Genomic DNA, 26,173 nt, shown 5'->3' with positions numbered 1-26,173 from the left:
AGAAGATTCCACCTCAACATTAGGAAGAACTTCCTGACAGTAAGAGCTGTTCGACAGTGGAATTTGCTGCCAAGGAGTGTGGTGGAGTCTCCTTCTTTGGAGGTCTTTAAGCAGAGGCTTGACAACCATATGTCAGGAGTGCTCTGATGGTGTTTCCTGCTTGGCAGGGGGTTGGACTCGATGGCCCTTGTGGTCTCTTCCAACTCTATGATTCTATGGTTGCGCTATAGCACAAGAGTGCCCCTCCGGACAGCAATAAAATGGTATTGCTGGGGAATTGGAATGGCTAATAAAGCAGAATTAAGGTGCAATATGATTCCATCACCAGTGCACTTGTTGCAGAAAACTGCCGTCTGGAGGGACCCTCTGCTTAAATATTTTTATCAGCGGCTGGGATGCCTGAGCTGGATTTCTGAGCTTGGGTTCAGTGAGCCTTAAAGATTGCCCAACGTCCCGTTTCCTTCCCAGAGATATAATCGCCATTCGTACAGCACCTTATCTGCCAAATACCCTAAATTGAGTTCTGCCACACTGACCCACTGCATGGAAAAGAAAGAAACCTGAATCAGGAGACTTTCAAAGTCCGTTTGTTTGGAATGAGATGCGAACTCCTCTGCTCCTCTAAGCGAATCTCTGCTTGGAGAATGTTTGCCTGCTAGTAATAGAAAAGGAGGGGGGAGCAGGTGGCATATTAATTTCTGCGAGGAGACCTGGCAGCCACAGGTTTGTTGGGGGTGAGAGTGGGCAAATCTGTGGCAAGCCGAAAACAAAGGTTGCATAATAACCAATAATGTCATCATTAGTCTCTTCGGTGTGTAGCTTGCCATGCACAGATTGGGTCTGTTTATTATTATTATTATTATTATTATTATTATTATTATTATTATTATTATTTATTCATACCCTGCCCATCTGGCTGTGTTTCCCCAGCCACTCTGGGCGGCTTCTAAAAAAACACTAAAATACAATAACCTATTAAACATTAAAAGCTTCCCTGAACAGGGCTGCCTTCAGATGTCTTCTAAAAGTTTGGTAGTTATTTTTCTCTTTGACATCTGGTGGGAGGGTGTTCCACAGGGCAGGTGCCACTACCGAGAAAGCCCTCTGTCTGGTTCCCTGTAACCTCACTTCTCGCAGGGAGGCCCTCGGAGCTGGAGTGTCCAGGTAGAACGATGGGAGGGAAGACGCTCCTTCAGGTTTACCGGGCCGAGGCCGTTTAGGGCTTTCAAGGTCAGCAGCAACACTTTGAACTGTGCTTGGAAACGTACTGGGAGACAATGTAGGTCTTTCAGGACCCGTGTTATATGGTCTCGGCGGCCACTCCACATCACCAGTCTGGCTGCAGCATTCTGGATTAGTTGTAGTTTTCGGGTCACCTTCAAAGGTAGCCCCACGTAGAGCGCATTGCAGTAATCCAAACGAGAGATAACTAGAGCATACACCACTCTGGCGAGACAGTCCGCGGGCAGGGAGGGTCTCATCCTGCATAGCAGATGGAGCTGGTAGACAGCTGCCCTGGACACAGAATGGACCTGCGCCTCCATGGACAGCTGTGAGTCCAGAATGACTCCCAGGCTGCGCACCTGGTGCTTCAGGGGCAGAGTAGCCCCATTCAGGACCAGCGAGTCCTGAGGGAGACCAGGGAGCTTCGGCTAAGAGCTGATACCTGGTCCCAGGTCTCCCAGGGAGCTTCATGGCTGAATGGGGATTCGAACCCTGCTCTCCTGGGTCCTAGTCCGACACTCTAACCATTGCGCCACACTGCCTCTCAATTCCTCCAACCCTGCCCCGCTTGACGTCCCCTCCGGCTGCTGCTCCCATTGCCTCCACTCCCCCCGAAGGTCCGAAAAGATGCAGCAGAGCCACGGCAGCAGTCTTGGGACGGAAAGGGAAGGTTAGTTGCAATATCCTTGCATGCACTGTTATAAAAGATTGACGAGCGTGATGCTTGCCTTGTGCCAGCTGTCAGCTTTCCAGCCTCAGTACTTATCAGAAGGACGTCGCCCAAGGACGAGCGGCTTGCTCAGGCTGGGGACAAGGCTTCGCTAGGCAAATGCGCCGTTTGCCGATGTCCTGATGACATTCTCCCAACCAGGACCGTCTTCCTCCTGCGACGTCATCTCTGTTCCCTGTGACCTGTTGCGCCCCCTCATTTTTGCAAGGATAATGAGGCAAGTCAAGTCTTCCTTTCTGCTGCTCCCCTGGAGCTCTGCAATGGCCTCCCCTGATATATATATATATACCGTATTTTTCCGTGTACAACACGCCCTCATGTCTAAGATGCCCCCTATTTGGGGGGACTCAAAATTAATAAAATGTTGTTGAGCTTGCACGCGTCACGATAGCCACTTATCATCTGTCCCATCACCGGCACAAGCCGCCAATCGCCCGCACAATTAACGAAGCAACAGCCAATAAACACTACCCCTTGCTGCAGCCACCAATAATAATCTCTGAGTCGCAGCGGCAGCCAATCACACATCAACCCTATGCACTATCCTTGTATAGAAGAGAAGAAGAGTTTTGGATTTGATATCCCGCTTTATCACTACCCGAAGGAGTCTCAAAGCGGCTCTCATTCTCCTTTCCCTTCCTCCCCCACAACAAACACTCTGTGGGGTGAGTGGGGCTGAGAGACTTCAGAGAAGTGTGACTGGCCCAAGGTCACCCAGCAGCTGCAGGTGGAGGAGTGGGGAAGCGAACCCGGTTCACCAGATTACGAGTCCACCGCTCTTGACCACTACACCACACTGGCTCTTAACCCCAACTTTTAAAGCTTTTTTTAATTTAAAAAACCCTCATCAAATACATGGAAAAGTGCAGTATATCGATTACATTTGTACAGTCATCCCTCGGGATGAATACGCGTCGGATTAGGCATTTTCGGATTGCACTCCGCGGCGACCCGGAAGTAACAGAGTATGTGACTTCTGGGTTTTGCTGCTTGCGCATGCGCGAACCGTCAAAATGATGTCACGTGCATGCGCCGAAACGTGGCACGTGCAGACACGTGGACACGGGTTACGTTTGCTTCGGGATGCGAATGGGGCTCCGGAACGGATCCCGTTCGCGTCCCGAGGTACCACTGTATCCCGCCTTTTCACTCTCGGGAATAATAATAATAATAATAATAATAATACAGTCCCTTTAGTGTATTTGTTGTCATTGTTACACACCTGCACAATCTCTGCGTGGGGAGAGACTCCAGGAGTCCCAGGCACTTGCCCAGGACTTCGTTTCACTGCAATGGAGGTCAGCAGAGACTGTGGTGTCTCTAATATATATGCGGTTTTGTTTACATATATATCCAACCTGTGAATAGGTGATGGCGCTTCACAGCATTGACACTCAGCAGATCTTGCTTCTCCAGCAAGATTTGGATCCAGCCCAAAGCAAGCAGATCTCCTTATCTCCTGCTTCCAGTTTACCTCCAACTCAGCTCCCACACAACTCTGGCAATAATAATAATAATAATAATAATAATAATAATAATAAAAAATTTATTTTTATTTATACCCTGCCCTCCCCAGCAGAGCTGGGCTCAGGGCAGCTAACAACAGTAAAATTACAGTAAAAAACATAATGGGGGGAGAACCCAATTTAAAATACAGGTTAAAATGCAATTTAAAATGCAGCCTCATCAAAACTGTAAGGGGAGGGAAACCTAAGGGTCAGACTGAGTCCAAACCAAAGGCTGGGCGGAACAGCTCTGTCTTGCAGGCCCTGCGGAAAGATGTCAAGTCCTGCAGGACCCTGGTGTTTTGTGACAGAGGTTTCCACCAAATCGGGGCCAGAGCTGAAAAGGCCCTGGCCCTAGTTGAGACTAATCTAACCACCTTGCGACTCGGGACCTCCAAAATGTTGCCATTAGTGGACCTTAAGGTTCTCCGCGGGGCGTATCAGGAGAGGTGGTCCCATAGATGATGATGATGATGATAATAACAACAACAACAAAAACAACAACTTTATTATTTATACTCCACGCATCTGGCTGGGCCTCCCCAGCCACTCTGGGCGGCTTCCAACAGAATATCAAAACCACAATAAAACATATAAAACATCATACATTAAAAACTTCCCTTTTAAAAGTCAGATAGTTGTTTATTTCCTTGACATCTGGTGGGAGGGTGTTCCACAGGGAGGGCGCCACCACCAAGAAGGCCCTCTGCCTGGTTCCCCGTAACCTCGCTTCTCGCAGGGAGGGAACCGCCAGAAGGCCCTCGGAGCTGAACGATGGATCTCAAGGTGGTGTGTGTGGCTCTCTCCCCCTCGTCTTTTAATCCTCACAGCAACCCTGTGAGGTAGAGGTTGGGCTGGGAGTCAGTGACTGGTCCCCAATGTCACACCCAGCGAGCCTCATAGCTGAGTGGGAATTCGAACACAGGTCTCTCCTAGATCCGAAACTCTAACCACTAAGGCCACACCCTGGCTCTGTGGTCTCTTGCTGGGTCTGAATCTGTTTGGAGGTTGTCTGTTTGCAGGATCAGGTCTAAAAGAGTTCCCCCAACAAGTCTTGCTGGCATATTAAATGGTGCCACTTCGCACTGCTTTATTCCCAGTTCCCTATTCTTTTTATTCTTTTACACCTGGTTTTAGAGGGTTTGACCCCAAATGGAATAATTTACAGCGAAATACAGATACCCTCGCAATAACAACAGGAATTGATAATAATAGTAGTAACTGTCGTTTGAAGGCAAGCCTCTCTGAGGCCCAGATCCAACGTTCCTACTCTCTTGGTGTCCAATGGAGCTTGGGCAGGAGAACCTTTCTTGCAGTTTGTGCCTTCGCGTATAAAGAGAAAGCAGATGCCAGATCCGTACTGTAAAGAACAGCTATTTTTAAAATAATATAATTCATTTGCTGTTTTTTCCATAAAAGAGATTATGAAGAAGAATAGCAGCCAAGTAAGAATGTAAATCAGATGCAAGAAGAACATTTAGATATATATATATATATATATATATATATATATATGCAGGTTTTGGTGTCCTCGGGTGTCTTCCCGTGTAAAAGTTGGGGTGTCTAGGCGACGTTTCGACGAGGTCTCACTCGTCATCTTCAGGCTGGTGCTTTCGGCTTCTTGTTACTGGAACAGAGCAGGATCTCAGTGTTTGAGTTCCTATAAATACTGTTGAGGGGGTGTGGTGTATTAAGGAACAAAAGAAGAAAAGGCACACTAGCCTGGGAACTTCCTCTCTGCCCAGAACATTGGAGGCTATACACCACACCCCCTCAACAGTATTTATAGGAACTCAAACACTGAGATCCTGCTCTGTTCCAGTAACAAGAAGCCGAAAGCACCAGCCTGAAGATGACGAGTGAGACCTCGTCGAAACGTCGCCTAGACACCCCAACTTTTACACGGGAAGACACCCGAGGACACCAAAACCTGCATTCCTGTACCCGTGAAAATCTACGAAAGCAAATATATATATATATATATATATATATATATATATATATATGCAGGCACATTTTAAAAAATCCTGTATTTTTGTTTTTATCACAACCCAAATTGGAGAGTAATTTACGGAAAGTGCTTGTCTGTGTGTGCTGCTCCCAGCGCTCGGTAATTTGAATTTTAACTGCTCAGTGGGATCATTAAGACTATTATGTTTGTTTCCCAAAGAGTATAAAGAATTCTGAGTGACTACTTGAAAAACAAAAGGGTGGGGAGAAGAAAGATGAAATTCATTAAAATGCCTCTCACACTCTTTGAACTGAAGAACACCTGAGCCCGTTCAGGATATCACCCTCTGTGGGGACTTGGCTCCCTCTGCAGGTATAGATCAAATACATTGCTTAGGGTTGAATTTGGGGGAGCTGGGCGCTTTTGTTTTGCCAGTGTCAGAAAGTAAAAAGAGGTAAAAAGGTAAAGGACCCCTGGACAGTTAAGTCCAGTCAAAGGCGACTATGGGGTTGTGGCGCTCATCTCGCTTTCAGGCCGAGGGAGCCGGCGTTTGTCCACAGACATGGCCACAGTCATGTTGCCAGTAGGACTAAACCGCTACTGGCACAACGGGACACTGTGACCGAAACCAGAGCGCACGGAAACACTGTTTACCTTCCCTCTACAGTGGTACCTATTTACAGTCATACCTCGGGTTGAAGTAGCTTCAAGTTAAGTATTTTCGGGTTGCGCTCCACAGTGACCCGGAAGTAACAGAGCGCGTTACTTCCAGGTTTCGCCACTTCCGCATGCGCAGATGCTCAAAATAGCATCATGCGCAGAAGCGGAGGAATGTGCAGATGTGCAGTCGTGTCTTACGTTTACTTCAGGATGCGAACGGGGCTCTGGAACGGATCCCGTTCATATCCAGAGGTACCACTGTATCTCCTTGCACTGGCATGCTTTCAAACTGCTAGGTTGGCAGGAGCTGGGACAGATCAACGGGAACTCACCCCGTGATGGGGATTCGAACTGCCAACCTTCCACAGGAAATGATATCATTTTGAAATAAACCAGAGAAGGAGGTTGAAGGAAGTTGGGGGGGGGAATGGGGGGATTTCAGAATTTAAAAAAAGCAAGGAGGATGTTTGCCTTTTGCAAAGTGCAAAGTTGCTCGAATTAAGGAGAACAGCAGGCACACCTGTGGCATGGGCTGAGAGGGAATTGTCAGCCTGGAAGGATGCCATAAGAAAGGCAAAGAAGGGAAACCGCACAGTGGACATTCCAGCATGGATGGAGGATGAGAGAGGCTTTTTGCAGGTGCTCAGGAGCAACTTTCCATCCCAGGCAGAGGGATCACCTTGACTGCGGAATCTCAAGGCTAGAAAAGTCAAACCACCCCCATAGAATAATGGATGGAGGTAATGAGATGCAGCCATTTGCAAACAGAACTCCTTGCGGTTTGGGTGAGCTGCTTGTGGCGCCTGCCAAAGCAGAGACGCAAAAGATGCTGCGTCCCTCTTTTCACGCGATGTTCTAGCACAGCGGCTGAAAGCCCCAGCTCCAGTCCCTGCCCTGTCCTGCAACCCTGCAGAATGGCCACCAGTCATTGTGGACTGGAATTGGACCTGGACAAAGGTCTGGGTTGTTCTCTTCCCCACCCTCCATGGACCAAGTTAGACAGGTGAAGAAGGCTGGCCACCCTCTGATCTCCCCTTGTCACGGCGACATCCATTTTCACCTACGCAGTGAGAAGTTAATACTGTGCAGGTTGCAAGCTCACCACAGTGCTACGCTTTGGAGATCCAGCACTCAGCTGGTCGCCAGGGCTTTGAGTGCTGAACGCAGCTCCCTGGAAGCACTAAACATCAGTGCTTGCAAAAAAGAAAAAGAAAAACGCAGCTGGGACTTTGCAGGGGCTCCCAATCAGCTGATCGTTGGCACACCCAAACCCTCATTTTACCTGCCAGGTGTAGGGCAGGTGGACATGGAGCTCTGATGGAGAGTTCTGTTGCTTTCACGTCTTGCCTGGGGACACTTCCTGGGAGTGTCTGGCCACAGGGAGAAGTTCTGTTGCTGAGAACTTTCACAGAATCTTCGAGTTGGATGGAACCCCAGGGGTCATCTAGTCCAACCCGCTGCAACGCAGGAAACACGACTAAGGCACCCGTGACATATGGCCATCCAACTGCCATTTAAAAACCTGCAACGAATGAGAAAGATGTTGAAATATACATTTATGAAAAAACCAGAAGCATTTTTACTTGGCATTGTAGCGGAGGATGTTAACAGACAGGACTGTAAGTTGTTTTTATGTGCAGTAACGGCAGCAAGAATACTATTGGCCAAGAAACGGAAGCAAGAAGAATTACCGACGAAAGAAGAATGGCAAATGAAATTAATGGACTATGCAGAATCAGATAAATTAACAGGAAGGATTTGAAACCTGTGGGACCAGAGATTCTTAGAAAGACTGGAGTAAATATTCAAACTATTTGAAAAGCAATTGTAATAAGCAGATTACGCTAGTAGGACTACAAGAAGTTCTGTAAGGAGGATTATATGAAATATTGCAAGGAAGACTATGAAGAGAATTATTAGTTAATGATAATTAAAAATAATAGAGAAATTAAGAAATGCAGAATAAGTGATAAAGAACAAAAAATCTTCAGAGGTTGTTGACGGAAGTCTAAAATATTGTATAAGATAAGAAGTTATGTTAAATGACTGTTGGAAATGATATGTTAAAAATTAATTTAAAAAATTTGTGTGTGTGTGTACACGGGAGGGGCTGTGGGTTAAACCACATAGCCTAGAACTTGCTGATCAGAAGGTCAGCAGTTCAAATCCCTGCTACAGGGTGAGCTCCCGTTGCTCGGTCCCTGCTCCTGCCCACCTAGCAGTTCGAAAGCACGTCAAAGTGCAAGTAGATAAATAGGTACCACTTTGGCAAGAAGGTAAACGGCGTTTCCGTGTGCTGCTCTGGTTCGCCAGAAGCGGCTTAGTCATGCTGGTCACATGACCCGGAAGCTGTACGCTGGCTCCCTCGGCCAATAAAGCGAGATGCGCGCCGCAACCCCAGAGTTGTCCGCGACTGGACCTAATGGTCAGGGGTCCCTTTACCTTTATTTATATATATTTAAAAACCTGCAACGAAGGAGAATGACCACCTTCTGAGGGAGTCTTTTCCACTGTGGAGCAGCTCTTACTGTCAGAAAGTTCTTCCTGATGTTTAGTCGGAACCTCCCTTCTTGTAACTTGGAGCCCTTGATTCAAGTCGTACCCTCCAGAGGAGAAAACAGGCTTGCTCCCTCTTCCATGGGGCAGCCCATATTTGAAGATGGCTCTCCTATCTCCTCTCCGCCTCCTCTTTTCCAGGCTAAACATCCCCAGCTCCTTCAACCATTCTTCATATTGCTTCATAAGACCCTTGATCATCTTGGTCTCCCTCCTCTGCATACCTTCCAGCTTGTCAATAACTTTCTTAAACTGCGGTGCCCAGAACTGGACACAGGACATCATGTTTCCTCAACTCTTCCAATCTGTCAATAGCTCAGGACCAGCTGAACAGAGAGGAGAGCTCCTGCTGTAGTTTCTAATGTATTCATTTAAAATATTTCATCTTCAAAGGTCTCTCTCCAGGATTCAGAAATGCTGGCACATTCACACCCTTGCCCTCCATGCCCAGCTTGGGCGACACAAGGCAAGGGAGGCACGTTTGGAAACAGCCCCTCCCCCAATGACCCCTGATGCAGGAAGGACCCCATGTCTTCTCTGTCCTATAATCCCTGAGACACAAGACGCAGCATCTCAGCCTGTTTCTTGTGCCCTCTCCATTTAGAAGTCAGCCATTCATGAGCTGTGATTCCTGTGGAGTAGATAAACTCTACGATTTACGGTGGGGAAGAACGGAACCATTGCACTCATTACCCGAACTTCATGGAGCAGAATGAAGCCATCCCACCCCTTCTCTAGCAGAAAAGGGGGGCCTTGAGGTCCAGAAGTGACTTCGTAGGTGACATTAGCCAGAAGTGTCCAAATACGGCAACACAGATGAAAGACCATGCTTAACCTTTGTCTCTCCTGCCATTTATCCGCTCACAATCACCCTCCACAAACTGATTTTCTCCCTGCAAGGGAAGAGAGATTCGTAGATCCCTCGTCCCTTTTGCCCTTGCAGCTGGGAAATCAACTGGGAGAGGACCCTTTGGAGTGGGAAAACAGCCGCAGGCGAGAGGGTTAAGCAGCCCACTGCTCCTCTCCCACTTAAAATCACCCCGGGCTGCTTTGCAGTGTAAAAACTGCTCACCTGCCTACGGTTGTAGCTTCTAGTATATCTGCTTTCATTTGCTGGTGGAAATTCACAGAGCTGCTTCGACAGAGGCAGGGTCTCCAGTGCCAGCCAGGCCACAGTTTCCCCTTTGTAATTTGGAAAATGAAGCTTTTGCCTTGTCATCTTTTTTTTTTTTGTACTTTATTAATTTTTAATTCCGTTAAGTGTTTGTGGATGGGGGAAATGCATGGGCTGTAAATGAGATCTGTTATTCCATTCCTGTGCTCCGTTGCAATGGGCAAAATATCAATAACAATAAAGGAGTTGTTAGCCGTACTGAATACTGAAAAGGGCTGTGGATGCGCAGGGTAATAAATGTGCTCTTCGTGTGACTGTGGGTGTCTTTTGCCGTAAAGAATCGCTCTCTCCTTTGAATTACAACCATCCTCATTTGCCGAAACTCTTGTGCTATATAGATATACATGCACATCTTTTTCTAAACTGGCAGCCAGGTTATCACTTCATGCTCCTGCCTCTTCTTTCAGACTTTCCCTCTCCATCACTTCATTTTTTAAAATTTCTTTATTCTTTTTAAACCCTTTTTATGGAGCCCTTACATCTGTTAATAAAAACCCTTAATTCATTCTGAACATTTCACAGCCACTCCAGATAAAAGTTTAATCAGATGGAATTATTGCCCTTCTAATATTCCCTTAACCTTTGCGTTCCAGATCCACACTGTATCACTTAAAATTTTAAACCCCTCTTTTACGGACTTAGCTTTTTCCCTCCCCACTTTCCTCCCGGAGAAGTTTTTGGCACCTGGAAAGTGCCCTGGCGCATCATCTGGGTCGAGGGATACTAAACCCCCGTTCCAACCAGCCCTCCTGTATGCCCCGTTAATTATCTTAATGGTGACATGCTGCTTTAAGAGACACCTTTATTAATCCCACTAAATCTCCTCTTTTTATTGTTGCTTAAACACTTTTTCCTATCCATTACGTAGATGTGTTTAAAGCAGCCTGTCTGCTGGAATGAATGGCTCCATAACTCCGCACAAACTGCCCCGTCGCGTTTCGATTTCGCGCCCTCGGCAGAAAGGGAGAGGGATGGAGCGGGGAGCGAATGGGGGTGTGGGAGACGATGTTCTGTTCTTTCAGAGCGTCCCTTTCCTCGCAAGGCGAGGCTGCCATCAAATCTGGGTGGCGGAGGCGTTGTGAGGAACAGGCTCCCCGCCGGAGCCACAAATCCTACCCCGCGGCTTCTAATGATATGTTAAATTATGGCAACACAAAAGCAGTTTAAGCTCCTCATTTACTCCGTGCTTCAGCACCGTACATTTTCTTAGCTTTGGGCGTTCTCCTCCTCGCTCGTCTCCTTCGTACGTTTCCAACGACTTCATACGGCGTGGATCGTACGGAATCGTAAGTCAGTTGCAGCAAGGCCGGCCCCACGATGTTACCGGAAAGGATTTATTGGCACTCCACAAATAATTGTTGTTCAACTCGTAGGTTTCCAGAGCTCGTAAGTCAGGAGCTGGGAGATGGATCCATATTAGTGTAATAACTAATGTGGGGTGAGTTTCTTCTTGGGGGTTGATTGATCAGTCGAGTTAATATATTTATATACCGCTTAATGCTTATGAGAGTCTCTAAGCCGCTTACAAATGTGTAAACAGAAAAAAATGACAAACTACAATATTATGCAGTGCAGCACTGAACACTAAATTTATGGCATCTCAAAAACTTAGCAGCATATTTTGAGACATCTTTGGATTCAGGGATTCTCCTCTTGCAGAGGCACAGCCCTAACTTGTGAAATTCTGCACATCACACCAAAATCCTTCTTTACATCGACACCATCATTAAAGGAAACCCTACGACTCCATTCAGTCTCATTCATCGAATTCTACTCCCAGACCTCCACCAAAATGCACAAAGACAACATTCACCCCGTTGGTGCACACAAGAACTGAAGTTCAAGTACAGAGGCTCACATCCCATTCACAGCTTGTTGTTGTTGTTGTTGAGTTGTTTAGTCGTGTCCGACTCTTTGTGACCCCCTGGACCAGAGCACGCCAGGCCCTCCTGTCTTCCACTGCCTCGCGCAGTTTGGTCAAACTCATGCTGGTGGCTTCGAGAACACTGTCCCACCATCTCGTCCTCTGTCCTCCCCTTCTCCTTGTGCCCTCCATCTTTCCCAACATCAGGGTCTTTTCCAGGGAGTCCTCTCTTCTCATGAGGTGGCCAAAGTATTGGAGTCTCAACTTCAGGATCTGTCCTTCCAGTGAGCACTCAGGGCTGATTTCCTTCGGAATTAATTGGTTGGATTTTTAAGAAGGATGTTGACAAGCTGGAAGGTGGGCAGAGGAGGGTGACCAAGTTGATGAAGGGTCTGGAAGCCAAGCCTGATGAGGAATGGTTGGAGGAGCTGGGCATGTTGAGCATGGAAAAGAGGAGGTTGAGAGGAGATAAAGGTAAAGGTACCCCTGACCGTTAGGTCCGGTCGCAGGCAACTCTGGCGTTGTGGCGTTCATCTCACTTTACTGGCCGAGGGAGCCGCGTACAGCTTCTGGGTCATGTGGCCAGCATGACTAAGCCGCTTCTGGCAAACCAGGGCAACACACGGAAACGCCGTTTACCTTCCTGCCAGAGAAGTTTACCTATTTATCTACTTGCACTTTGACATGCTTTCGAACTGCTAGGTGGGCAGGAGCAGGGACTGAGCAACGGGAGCTCACCCCGTCTTAGAGATTCAAACTGCCGACCTTCTCATCTGCAAGCCCTAGGCTCAGTGGTTTAGAGGAGATTGAGAGGAGATCGCCATCTTCAGTTATCTCAAGGGCTGTCACATGGAAGAGGGGGCATGCTTCTTTTCTCCTGCTATGGAGGGTAGGACTCGAACCCATGGCTTCAAGTTACAAAAAAGGAGATTCTGACTAAACATTCAGTATAAGAGAGCTTCCTATGCCTCTCATAGGCTGTGTTTACTATTCCCACCCTTGCTTCTTCCCACTTCCTTCATCTCATAAAATAATAGTAATCGTGTTTTCAAGATTAATGTAAACAGATTGCAACAGTATGTGCGCTCTCTCTCTCTCTCTCTCTCTCTCTCTCTCTCTCTCTCTCTCTCTCTCTCTCCAATGGGCAGATAAATATATTCCTCCTGCAAAGGAACAATGATTAAATAATTCACGAGGCGCCGCAAACCCAGGAGTAATCAGCACTCCGTTTTCTTGGGTAAATTCCGAGATCCCAAAGGAGCTCATTGGTCCGCCTTTCTTCCTAATGTTCAGTAATTTTCTGCAACCTGGCACTGGCCCCTCGAGCCCGCCAGAATCTTCCGCTGGTCCCCTCCCTCCTCACCCACCTCAAAATACCTTGCAGGTGTCAGGGGAAAGAGAGGGAAATTCATGGACTTAATTTCCTCCCGTTCTTTTGCTCCAAAGGCTGAGCCTGCCTTGCAGTCGTACCCCTTATCTCTTTGCATTCAAACCTGCCTGTGTGTGTGTATCTTTCCAACTTTCCCCCCAGCAAATAAATCCTCAGTGGTGGTCCAGTGGTGGTGGTCTGGCCTGCTTAACCCTTCCCTCTTTGTGCTTTTTCCTGCTCCAAATCTCTCCTCCAGCTATTTTTCACTCCACCAGGGAAAATATGACTCTTCATATTTCCCACTCCCTATGGCAAAATGTATTCGGGGGAGATGATTTTTCAGCAGGGGAGTAAAATACCTGGAAGCGAGGGAAAGTAAGCAGACGGCTCTCATCCCACTCTCCTCAGTCTCGTTTGCTGCTCCTGAGGCCGCTTTTTCCATTTCCTAGAATTGTTGAATAGTAGAGATGGAAGGGACCCAAGGGTCATCTAGTCCAACCCAGTGCAATGCAGGAATAACAGCAAAGAAGGTCGCTGACAGATGTCTGTCCAACCTCTGCCACAAAACCTCCAAGGGAGGAGAGACCACCATCTTTCGAGGGAGACTGTTCCACTCTCAAACGGCTCTTACCATCAGAAAGTTTTAGTCAGAATCTCTTTCTTGACCCAGTGAAGGTCCTGTGTGAGTGTCTGGAGGATGAATGGCAGCTAACAGATTGAGGTTGAACCCTGACAAGACAGAAGTATTGTTTTGGGGGGACAGGAGGTGGGCGGGTGTGGGGGACTCCCTGGTCCTGAATGGGGTAACTGTGCCCCTGAAGGACCAGGTGCGCAGCCTGGAAGTCATTTTGGACTCACAGCTGTCCATGGAGACGCAGGTCAATTCTGTGTCCAGGGCAGCTGTCTACCAGCTCCATCTGGTATGCAGGATGAGACGCTCCCTGCCCGCTGACTGTCTCGCCGGACTGGTGCATGCTCTAGTTATCTCTCGCTTGGACTACTCCAATGCGCTCTGTGTGGGGCTACCTTTGAAGGTGACCCAGAAACTGCAACTAATCCAGAATGTGGCAGCTAGACTGGTGACTGGGGGTAGAGATGCTCCTTCAGGTCTACTGGGCTGAGGCCATTTAGGGCTTGCAAGGTCAACACCAACACTTTGAATTGTGCTCGGAAACGTACTGGGAGCCAATGTAGGTCTTTCAAGACCGGTGTTATGTGATGCTTCTGGATCTCAGTTGCCGGAGAGCACGGGAGGGGATAGTGGTCTTGTGTTCAAATCCTGATTTGCTCCTGAGTGGTCTTATGTTCAAATCCTGATTTCTGGCTTCCCCTTGGGGCATCCGCTCAGCTCCTGTGAGAACAGGGTGCTGGACCAGATGAACCACTGGCCTGATCCAGCAGGCTCTGCTGAAGTCCTTGTGTTTCTGTGACCAGGCTGCCTCCAGCCACAGCGAGCCCAGAAACACTGGCACTTACTTTCAAGTAAGTACATGTCTAGTTGTGCTGCAGAGGAACAGTCTCCCTTGAGAGGTGGTGGAGTCTCCTCCCTTGAAGTTTTTCAAGCAGAGGTTGGATGGCCATCTGTCAAGGGATGCTTTAGCTGAGATTCCTGCATTGCAGAGGGTTGGGCTAGATGAGCCTCAGGGTCCCTTCCAGCTCTGTGTTCCTGGGTCCTACTGCTCAAATTGTGGGCTTCCCATGAGGGTCTTTTGTTGGCCACTGCAAGAACAGGACGCTGGACTAGGTAGGCCTGATCCAAGACGGCTCTTGCGTTTGTGTGAAGTAGATCGAGTTTCTCCTAATTCCCTCTGAAAGCAGGGAGGTTCAGTATTCAGGCACCAGAACCTTCTCGTTTCATGCAGAAGCAAAGACTGAGAGAGAGAGAGAGAGAGAGAGAGAGAGAGAGCGAGAGCGCCGCTGGTGGGTCTCCGCAAGAGATCTTCTTTTCCCCGCCTTCATCCATCGGCTTCTGCTTTGGCCATCATAATTTATAACCAGCAATTGGCGATTTTATCACCCAGCTAATAATAATAAAAGAGTCAAGCGTAGACTGTGCTTGCTTCCACCTCTGAGGGTTTTTATGATCTTTTAACGAGCTTAATTAATCTGGCTGTCATTGTTGGAGCTGCGTGTTTCTCAGGGAGCGAAGGCCCTCTGCTGTTCCCAGACACAAAACTCCATCTCAGGCGTGCAGAGATTCAGGATTAGAAGCCTCGAAAACCCTGGTCTTCTGTGGCCTTCCCCCAGTAACGAACTGGGTTCTCCTGGGTCTTGAGCGAAAGGGAGTCCAGAGATAAAAGGAGAACCGTGACGAGGTCAGGGAAATCTTCCTGGATAAACCCGCACCTCCTCTGTGTTCCAGTAAGCCTGCATGAATGATCTGGGAGTGGTCAGATCATGCAAACCTTTGCTGCAGTCATGTTTGGAATACTGGGTACTGTTCTGGATGCCTCACCTTAGAAAGGAGGAAGAAGAGTTGGAAAGGGTTCAGGAAAAGGCAAACAAAATGGTCCATGGGATGGAGAGACCATGTTATGAAGGAAGGTTACAGCATTTGGGACTTTTTAGACTAGCGGAAAGGTTGTTTGTTGGCATCTGTCTCAAGACGCAATGGAGTGCACCTCTGGGGGTGAAGGCAAACAACCGCTGCTTGCAGTGCAAGCCTGGGCAGTGTGTCTGGAGGTCCTGGGCTGACCAGGCGACAGGCCCCTCCCCTCGGTCCTGCTGATGTAGTTAGACTGTGGAACTCACTCCCACAGGAGGCAGGGGCTGCCAATAACCTGGATGGCTTTAAAAAAATTAGACAAATTCTTGGAGCCGTTGATGGCTACTAGCCAGGATGGCTGTTTTCGACCTCCATAGTTGGAGCCAGTATGGTGTAGTGGTTCAGAGCGGTGGACTCGTAATCTGGTGAACTGGGTTCGCTTCCCCGTTCCTCCACCTGCAGCTGCTGGGTGTGGGCCAGTCACACTTCTCTGAAGTCTCTCAGCCCCACTCATCTCACAGAGTGTCTGTTGTGGGGGAGGAAGGGAAAGGAGAATGTTAGCCACTTTGAGACTCCTTAAGGGTAAAGGTAAAGGGAACCCCTGACCATTAGGTCCAGTTGTGGCCGACTCTGGGGTTGCAGCACTCATCTCGCTTTATTGGCCGAGGGAACAGGCGTGCAGCTTCCGGGTCATGCGGACAGCAAGACTAAGCCACTTCCAGCGAACCAGAGCAGTGGACGTTTACCTTCCTACTGGAGCTGTACCTATTTATCTACTTGCACTTTGACGTGCTTTCAAACTGCTAGGTTGGCAGGAGCAGGGACCGAGCAACAGGAGCTCACCCTGTCGCGGGGATTCGAACCGCCGACCTTCTGATCAGCAAGTCCTAGACTCTGTGGTTTAACCCACAGCACCACCCCTTAGGGTAGTGATAAAGCTAGATATCAAATCCAAACTTCTCCTCCTCTTCTTCTTCTGCAATAAAATAGGTTTCCCAAACTCCTTAGTTGAAGCAGCATCAAAAATATGAAGGAGATCCACATATCTTGAAATAAAAATTTAGCATCCTGGATGATTGGCTGGCTTCTGTATGTCTCGGGAGACAATAGAGGAATGTGCCATGGGGGGGGGGAGGAGTCAAACAGCACAAATACAGGAGAGACATGTTTTATTGCAGCTGGGGCAGGAGAAGGCGTCCGGCTGTGCTGCTGCAGATGGTCAACTGGTTGTCCCAGTGGGAAGTCTGCAAGCAGGACCTGGGTGCAAGAACATTCTCCCCTCCATTTGGTTTCCAGCAAAGGGTATTATTCAGAAGCACACTGATCCCAGTCATTGGTGCTGTGTGGGGCTCCTCTCCCTCAGGAAGTCAGGGAACCAAGCCTCATAGCTCATGAGGTCCTTTGGTTGGTGAACTATTTCCCCAGGAGACTCCTTAGCGTAGTGATAAAGCGGGATATCAAATCCAAACTCTTCTTCCACTTCCTCTTCCTCTTCCTCTTCTTCATCATCTTCATCATCTTCATCTTCATCATCATCATCATCCCAGTTGCTAAAAACCACAGGAAGGGATGTTGTCCTCAGACCTTCCTTTCCCACAAGCTGATTTCCAGAACAGGATTTCAGCCTAGATATGTCATTGGCCTGATCCTGCAGGCCCTCCTTACATTCTTAACCCCCTTGTTTTTAGCATCAGTGCTGTCATTTCTTCATTTTGGTGGCCACCGACTCTCTTGACCTTACAGTGTTCACAACTGAAAAGGATTCACGTAGCAATCATGAGAGATTTATCTGCAGAATACTTCAAATCTCTGCGCATAACTGGTTGGCGGACCTTGGGGTCAGCCCGCACATGAGCCCATCAATGATGCTTCAAGTTGTCCCCCAAAGCCTCTGGGTGACTGTAACAGATATTGATTGTAGCAGCTGCTACAGTCACCCATAGAGAGCATCTTTCCAACCTTCTCAGCATTGTCACTCACTTATCCTCCAGCAGCATATGACTTCTTGCAGCAAGGAGACAGAGGATCAAAGAAACTGCAATAGAAAGAGGAACTTCTATAACTAACCTGTACCTCTCTCTTGCTGAAATAGGAAGCCACTTGCTGCTATTAGGTAATTCAGTAATGGTTCTGAGTGGGTTTCTGGGGAAAGAGTTCCATTGGTGCCTGTAAAGGTAAAGGTAAAGGGACCCCTGACCATTAGGTCCTGTCGTGGCCGACTCTGGGGTTGCGGCGCTCATCTCACTTTACTGGCCGAGGGAGTCGGCTTGCAGCTTCCAGGTCATGTGGCCAGCATGACTAAGCCGCTTCTGGTGAACCAAAGCAGCGCACGGAAACGCCGTTTACCTTCCCGCTGGAGTGGTACCTATTTATCTACTTGCACTTTGACGTGCTTTCAAACTGCTAGGGTGGCAGGAGCAGGGACTGAGCAACGGGAGCTCACCCCGTCGCGGGGATTTGAACTGCTGACCTTCTGATCGGCAAGTCCTAGGCTCTGTGCCTGTAGCAGCTGTCAAAACCAGCAGTTGCCACAAGCACCTGCAGGCTTCTAGGTACATGTAGGTTTCTCATAGGATTCTGTGTGGAGTGGCCTTTTATCAAGGGGAGATTTTGCAGCTGGGAACAATTCATAGAACCATGGACAATTGTAGGGATGGAAGGGACGCCTAGCAATGCAGGAATCTCAGCTAAAAAATACAGAGACAGATGGCCCTCCAACCTCTGCTTAAAAACCTCCAAGGAGGGAGAGTCTACCACCTTCTGAGGGAGTCCATTCCTCTGTCAAACAGCTCTTGCCGTCGGAAAGTCCTTCCTGATGTTTAGTCAGAATCTCCTTTCTTATAACCTGAAGCCATGGGTTCGAGTCCTACCCTCCAGAGCAGGAGAAAACAAGTTTGTTCCCTTTTCCATGTGACTGCCCTGGAGCTATATGAATACGTCTCTCCTCTCAGTCTCCTCTTTTCCAGGCTAAACATACCCAGCTCCTTCAAGCGCTCCTCATAAGCCTTGGTTTCCATTCCTGTTCCGTTTCTTATATTTCTATGCCCCTTGCCACACACATGAGTCACAAAGCAGCTTACAATCAATAAATAATAAAATAATAGGAGATCACAAATACAGTCATACCTCATGTTACAGATAGGTAGCCGTGTTGGTCTGCCATAGTCAAAACAAAACAAAAATCCTTCCAGTAGCACCTTAAAGACCAACTAAGTTAGTTCTTGGTATGAGCTTTCGTGTGCATGCACATGGTATCTGAAGAAGTGTGCATGCACACGAAAGCTCATACCAAGAACTAACTTAGATGGTCTTTAAGGTGCTACTGGAAGGAATTTTTTTTGTTTAGTCATACCTCATGTTATGTTTGCTTCAGGTTCCACGTTTTCAAGTTGCGTCCCACGGCGACCCAGAAGTAACGGAACAGGTTACTTCCGGGTTTCTCTGTTCGTGCAAAATGATGTCATGCACATGCGCAGAAACTGCGAATCACGACCCGTGCGTGCGCAGAGGCAGGTTGCGTTCTTTTCAGGTTGTGAGCGCGCCTCTGGAACGGATCCTGTTTGCAGCCAGAGGTACCGCTGTATAGGATAAATCATATAGAATACTTAACTAATCATCAGTAAAAGAATCACATAAGGAAAACAACCCCAACTAATAAAACGCAATTAGCAAACAAGCAAACCAACGAAATAAGCTAAACAGCACAACCGCAACAAAGGTCATATTATAAGATTCAGAAAGCATTGCAGAATGCATGCTCCACGAAAGATGATGATGATGATAATAATAATAATAATAATAATAATAATAATAATAATAATAATAATAATAATAATAATTTATTATTTATACCCCGCCCATCTGGCTGGGTTTCCTCAGCCACTCTGGGTGGCTTCCAACAAAACACAAAAATACAATAACCTATTAAACATTAAAAGCTTCCCTAAACGTTGTTATTAACAACGTTAACAAACCAGCCACCAAAAGACAAACTAAGCAGGGTTGAATTCACACACTCCAAATCCCCAGGACTTGGCGCAGACTCAACTCTGTTCTGAAGGCAAGGCAGGTGGAAAAAGCCATTGCCTGATGGCCGGCGCAAAGTCTCATTCCCTTTGCTCATCTTGGTTGCCCTTCCAGCTTGTCCATGCCCTTCTTAAATTGGGCTGCCCAGAACAGAATGCAGGACTCCATGTGAGGTCTGAGCAAGGCAGAACAGAGCAGGAATATTACTTCTCTCGATCCAGACACACTGCTGCTGCAGATGCAGCCATCATTATTGTAATGTTTTGCAGGGAGGGAAGCGGGCTGCGAGGCGGCAGCGTCGCAACCACATATTTATGGCCATTGGCTATAATTTTATTGAGCAACACAAAGAGGAAAACGAAGCGAGAACCTGAGAGGGTTTCTGAGTGCCGCTTTTGTGCGAAGACACACCGGCTGCTGATAGATCTTCTTTTGCCCCGGAAAGAAATTGCTCATCCTCCAAATGGGCCGTGGAACGAGAAAGCGTGAAGCGTGACAGGGACGCTTCTGCCCAAATGGGTCAATTTCCTGCCATTTCCCCCCATAATTGCATGTAGAGCGTATAGCATTTAATATACCAGGCAGAGGCAGAAGAGAGAGAGACACACAGAGAGAGTTTCCATTCTCCTTAGTCCTGTTATTTTATTTCTTTTACGGTTGGAGTGGAAACGGTTTCTGAGCTCAGCCCTGCCTCACAAAGCCACTCTTGCTGGCTGGCTAATAACCATCCATTTCCTGGCAAGGGCTTTTTATTTATTTATTTTACCTGCATCGTCAAGATTTACGCCCCGCCTGATAGTTTAAAAACAAACAAAATGAGAAAAGGATAAAATGAAACAAAAACCCAGGAAATGTTTACAATATAGTTTTGAAACATACAGAAAGTTAAGAGGCTGAAAAACGATTGTTGTCCGGAGATATCTCAGTTGGTAGAGCGTGAGACTCTCAAGGCCATGAGTTCGAATTTGGGCAAAAAGATTCTTGATTTGCAGGGGGTTGGACTGAATGACCTTTGAGGTGCCCTTCCAACCCGACAGTTCTATGATTCTACGAGGCTTTGATTGTTGCCTGCAGGCGTTCCTGCTCCTCGTCGATTTCCCCCTGGAGTCATTTTCCTTCGAGTGACATGCTCAGACCTGGGTGGCTTTTCTGGAGAGCTTCTCCGTTCCCCGGTGATCTTGCCTGCCCTCCAGAGATCGAAAAAGCCCGACACCAGAAAGCTGTGCAAGCCTGCAGGTTGACTCTCGCTAGCCACCTCCCTGGCTGCCTGCGCCCCCCCCCCCCCGCACATTGCCAAAAATCTGGCTTGGCAGCCTCATTTTTTCCACCCATGAAGAGGTGCAGAAATAGCCAAACTTCCCCAACTGCCCAGAGGCACTTTGGGAACCGGTTTGCGGTGAGGGGTAACTGGAGTTTAAATCTTAGGACGACCGCACATGTTTCCAGAAGCCTGGTGATTAGCCGGAGCAGAGTTTTATAGACTGTTTCTGGCTTCGGGGCCTGGGTGTACTTTTCAAAACAAAGCCCAACAACAGAAATATCTTCGTTTGAGGTCTGGAACGTGTGTCTGGACCCTGCAGGAGCGGACAGGGGACCTAGGGATCGTCTCTTCGACTCTTGACGTGCCCCACCCCATGAAACAGGCCCAGGTCTGCTGTGTCGTGCACCTGTTTGCAAAGAAGCATAGAAAAGTGGAGTTGGGGCACCAAGGGTCATCTAGTCCAACCCTCTGCAATGCAGGAATCGCAGGTATAGAATTCCTGGCTGATGGCCATCCAGACATGGCTTAAACGCCTCCGGCAAATGAGAACCCACCACCTCTTGTGGGAGACTGTTCCACTGTCGAACGGCTTTTACTGCCAGAAAGTTCTTCCTGAGGTTGAGTCGGAATCTCCTCTCTTATAACTTGAAGCCACGGGTTCGAGTCCTACCCTCCAGAGCAGGAGAAAACAAGCATGCTCCATCTTCCATGGGACAACCCTTCAGATATTTGAAGATGGCTCTCATATCTCCTCTCAGTCTCCCCTTTTCCAGGTTAAACATACCCAGCTCCTTCAACTGTTCCTCATATGGCTTGGTTTCCAGACTCTCGATCATTTCTTTAAAAAAAAAAAATTATTTATACATTTCATTAGTTTTACAATCAGTTTTACATTTGAAAATGTGACTTCCTTCCCCCTCTTTCTGTGGTTCCTTAAATTTCTTTTTAAGTATCTTCTGCATATCCAAATTCATTTAATTTGCTCACTTAATCTACTTTGAATATATACTCTTATAAAACTACAGGTTATTACAATAATCCTGCCAATGTTTTTATCTGCTTGCAATTCATATGTAAATATTCAACAAACCATTTCCGTTCTTTTTAAAAAAGTTGGTTATCTTGATTTCTTATTCTTCTGGTAAGTTTCGCCATTTCTGAATATTCCATAAGTTTTTGTACCCATTCTTCCATTGCTGGGACTTCTTCTTCATTCCACTTTGGGGCAAGTAACAGTCTTGCTGCTGTAGTAGCATACATGAATACATTTCTATACAATTTAGGTAGTTCTGTCCCTAAAAGAAAAGCTTCTGTTTTCCCCCACAAACGTTATTTTGAACATCTTTTTCAATTCATTGTATATCGTTTCCCAGTAAGCTTTTAACTCTTCATCATTCCGGTTGCCCTCCTCTGCCCGTCTTCCAGCTTGCCAGTATCCTTCTTATCCCTTTGAGCATGTGCAGAGTTGTCTTTCCCTCTCTCCAAAGCCAGCTCCCTCTTGGCCTTGGACTCAAGGTCGGGGCGTCTTAATCTTCTGGTCTCGCCCCCAGGAAGGCAAAGAGCGTTTGACACAGAGGTGCGGCAGCTACGTGCCACGGAGGCCGAGCAGGAAGCTAGCAGCCGCTTGCCCTGAGCTGTGTGTACAGCTGTTAAGATGTTAGATCGCAACTTGACGCTCAGGAAGGCTTGCCATCAGAACACATTTACATCATGGAGGGATTAATTTGTCTATCCTGTCATCCTGGTGGGAGCAAAGCAAATTCCACAGCAAGGGTGATTCGCCTCCCGAGAAAGAGGAGGGGAACAACAGAATAAAAAACAGAGACTGCTGTAGATACAGAGCTGGGTGCAAGGAGGGAAGAGGACCGAGCAATAAAGTCACAAGGGCAAATTGCATTTATTTAAATCTATTTTTGGGACGCGGGTGGCGCTGTGGGTTAAACCACAGAGCCTAGGGTTTGTTGATCGGAAGGTCAGCAGTTCGAATCCCCACGACGGGGTGAGCTCCTGTTGCTCAGTTCCAGCTCCTGCCAACCTAGCAGTTCAAAAGCACGTCAAAGTGCAAGTAGATAAATAGGTACCACTCTGGTGGGAAGGTAAACGGCATTTCCATGTGCTGTTCTGGTGCGCCAGAAGTGGCTTAGTCATGCTGGCCACATGACCCGGAAGCTGTACGCCGGCTCCCTCAGCCAGTAAAGCGCTTTGCACAGCCCACTAAAGAAGATTATAGCAGACAACATGGCGTGAAGAATATTTTGAAGAAAACACAAGGTTGAATGGGTGAAATATTTCCTAGAATCCTAGACTTGGAAGGGACCCAATCCCGACCAGGGAAGAATAGCAAACCAAGTTGATGGGGACTATGCTGAAATGGCAAAATTAACTGGAAAGCTCAGGAACTAAGAGAACAAGAACTTTTAAAAAGAATGGGGGGAGTGGAATTATTATTTATTTAGGAGACCATTGTAAGCAGATGAAAACATTAGCAGGATTTTAATCTCACTTGGACAATTTAGATGGATAAAAATATGGATAATGCCTGGTTCCCTGTAACCTCACTTCTCACAGGGAGGGAACCACCAGAAGGCCCTCAGAGCTGGACCTCAGTGTCTGGGCTGAACGATGGGTGTGGAGACACTCCTTCAGGTCTACTGGACTGAGGCCATTTAGGGCTTTAAAGGTCAGCACCAACACTTTGAATTGTGCTTGGAAACATACTGGGAGCCAATGAAGATCTCTCAGGACCGGTGTTATGTGGTCTTGGCGGCCGCTCCCAGTCACCAGTCTAGCTGCCGCATTCTGGATTAGTTGCGGTTTCTGGGTCACCTTCAAAGGTAGCCCCACGTAGAGCGCATTGCAGTAGTCCAAGCGGAAGATAACTAGAGCATGCCCCACTCTGGTGAAACAGTCTGCGGGCAGGGAGGGTCTCATCCTGCGTACCAAATGGAGCTGGTAGACAGCTGCCCTGGACACAGAATTGACCTGCACCTCCATGGACAGCTGTGAGTCGAGAATGACTCCCAGGCTGCACACCTGGTCGTCCTTCAGGGGCACAGTTACCCCATTCAGGACCAGGGAGTCCCCCACACCCACCCGCCCCCCGTCTGATCCAACAGAATCTTCTTGTGCTGTTAAGCTTAAATCAGGACTGCACAAGTTGGGTGATTCCTCAAGCCCAGTGCAGCTTTGCCAGCTGCCATCTGGAACCAGACAAACTCCCTGCCTGGAATTAGAGAAATGATGTGGGAGCACTCAGTTTTCTAGCCCTCGACAGGCCGCAATGAACGGATTGGTTCAGCTTGGCCAGTCACCAGTTCCAGAGACCCGCCACGTTGGATGGCCAAGGGTGACTGGCCATGTGCATCCCGACAGCCTCCCCTGTCCAGTGGAGAGAGGAGCTCAGCGTCCTGTTTCTGATTAAAATTTAACGGCCCCATTGCAAGAGGCCGGCACTGCAATGAAAAGCGGCTGTTACCATCGTGGGTGAGTGCAACACATGTGACGTGTGTCCGTGGAAAAGAAAAACATGAAAATTAAAAAAACCAAGACACATTTTAAACATGTAAAATCAGCCACGTTGTCCTTGCAGACAACGATTTCAAGGTTGCGTGGCATAGTGGTTAGAGTGCCAGGCTGGGACCTGGGAAACCAGGGTCCACATTTCTTTCTTTCTTTTTTAATTGGTTTTTACATATTACATCACAATACAGATGTACCGTATTCTTCGCTCTATAGGACGCACTCGACCATAGGACGCACCTTGTTTTAGAGGGGGAGAACAAGAAGAAAAAAAATCTCCCCCTCTCTGCGCAGCACCCCTTCAGTGAAGCAGCAGGAGAATCAGAGCCCCTTCCATTTCTCCTCCTGCTTAGCACCTACCCTACAGCGAAAGGAACCCGAAGCCTCTGGAGCGCATCGGGAAGTCCCACCTCACTCCGGAGGCTTGAGACAGCTATCTTTGAAGCCTGTAGAGTGAGAGGGGTCGGTGCACACCAACCCCTCTCGCTCTACAAGCTTCAGCAGAAGGCAACCTGAAGCCTCCGGAGCGGGGCAGGAGTTCCCGCCGCGCTCCGAAGGCTTCAGGCGCCTATCTGGAGACCATCTCGCTCTCCAGATAGCGTCGGGTTCCTTTCGCTGAAGCCTGGAGAGCAAGACTCTCCTGGCTTCAGTAAAACGAACTCGAAGCCTCCGGAGCGCAGCGCACTGACCCCTCTCGCTCTCCAGCCTTCAGCGAAAGCAACGCGAAGCCTCCAGAGCTATCGCTGAAGCCAAGGAGCCTCCATTCGCTCCATAGGACGCACACACATTTCCCCTCAATTTTTGGAGGAGAAAAAGTACGTCCTACAGAGCGAAAAATACGGTACCAAAACCAACACTATTTCTTCCCCATCCCCCCATACACTTACATTTATATTTCCTCAATCCATCATATTATTCTTTTCTCCTTCCTCCCACTTCCCTGAAACATGAATCTCCCTGGGCATAACCAGCCCCTTCCTCTCAGCCTAGCCTACCTCACAGGGTCATTGTGAGGATCAAAGAGGGAGAACTCTGCACACCCCCTTGAGCTCTTTTGGGGAGAAGTGGGAAATGAATGCAACGAGTAAATAAAATAAGCATTGTTCGTGCATCGAAGGCCTGAGAGCATGCCACGTCTAAAAGCAAGGGACCAGGGAAGATTTGCAGGCTTGGCGCGACTGATGGTCTCCGGCTGCCTTTCCTCTCCGCAGAGCACCCTGGAGCAGTGCAGCGTCTGCGCCAAGCCCATCATGGAGCGCATCTTGAGAGCCACCGGCAAGGCTTACCACCCTCACTGCTTCACCTGCGTGATCTGCCAGCGCAGCCTGGACGGGATCCCCTTCACCGTGGACGCTGGCGGAAACATCCACTGCATCGAGGATTTCCACAGGTGGCTGCGCTTCTCTTCGCCTCTTTTGGGGGGGCTCAGGGAGGGGAAGAAGCAGAGGTTTGCATTTGTGTTGCTGTTTAGGCCTTTTGCAACCTACATGATGTGGGAGGGACTGCTATTATCTTATTATTGTGCTGCAAGTTCATTTCAGCTTGGCCAAAAGCATCTGTGGCATTCGTACAGAGTCCCCAGTCGTTTCACGGACTATTGACCTGTACACTACTATGTTATCCTTCCGCTGCCTCCATTTTTTTTGGGGGGGGGACCTAGGGTTCCCCGGTGATGTATTGAGTCTCAATCAGGTAGAGTTAACAATGAAGATTAAAGTTTATTTAAAACACAAAGAAGTTGCATGGCAAGTTCCCGCCCCGCCCCCAGTGGAAATAAAGACACATGACACAAATATTAAGGTTAGTGGGCTAAATGAGGCCACAACTTTATTGGTTACAGGTGTTGAGC

At 48.0% G+C, this 26,173-nt stretch overlaps 1 protein-coding gene and 1 long non-coding RNA gene across 4 annotated transcripts in view; one reads left to right on the top strand and one right to left on the bottom strand.

Moving 5' to 3' along the window:
* LOC309370040 overlaps positions 1-26,173 on the bottom strand; it is a 250,041-nt gene that overhangs the window by 180,238 nt on the left and 43,630 nt on the right. The gene's annotated exons all lie outside the window — the stretch shown is intronic.
* LPP (LIM domain containing preferred translocation partner in lipoma) overlaps positions 1-26,173 on the top strand; it is a 274,991-nt gene that overhangs the window by 245,514 nt on the left and 3,304 nt on the right. For all 3 annotated transcript variants that reach the window (XM_081911063.1, XM_081911064.1, XM_081911065.1), the window contains one exon: positions 25,536-25,714. In XM_081911063.1, the coding sequence (XP_081767189.1) occupies positions 25,536-25,714 (179 nt within the window). The remainder of the gene's footprint in view (positions 1-25,535; positions 25,715-26,173) is intronic.

This window comes from Podarcis melisellensis (genome assembly GCF_964234715.1).
Source record: "Podarcis melisellensis genome assembly, chromosome: 5".
NCBI classification, from domain to species: Eukaryota; Metazoa; Chordata; class Lepidosauria; order Squamata; family Lacertidae; genus Podarcis; species Podarcis melisellensis.
This window is presented reverse-complemented; position numbering and strand designations above follow the sequence as displayed.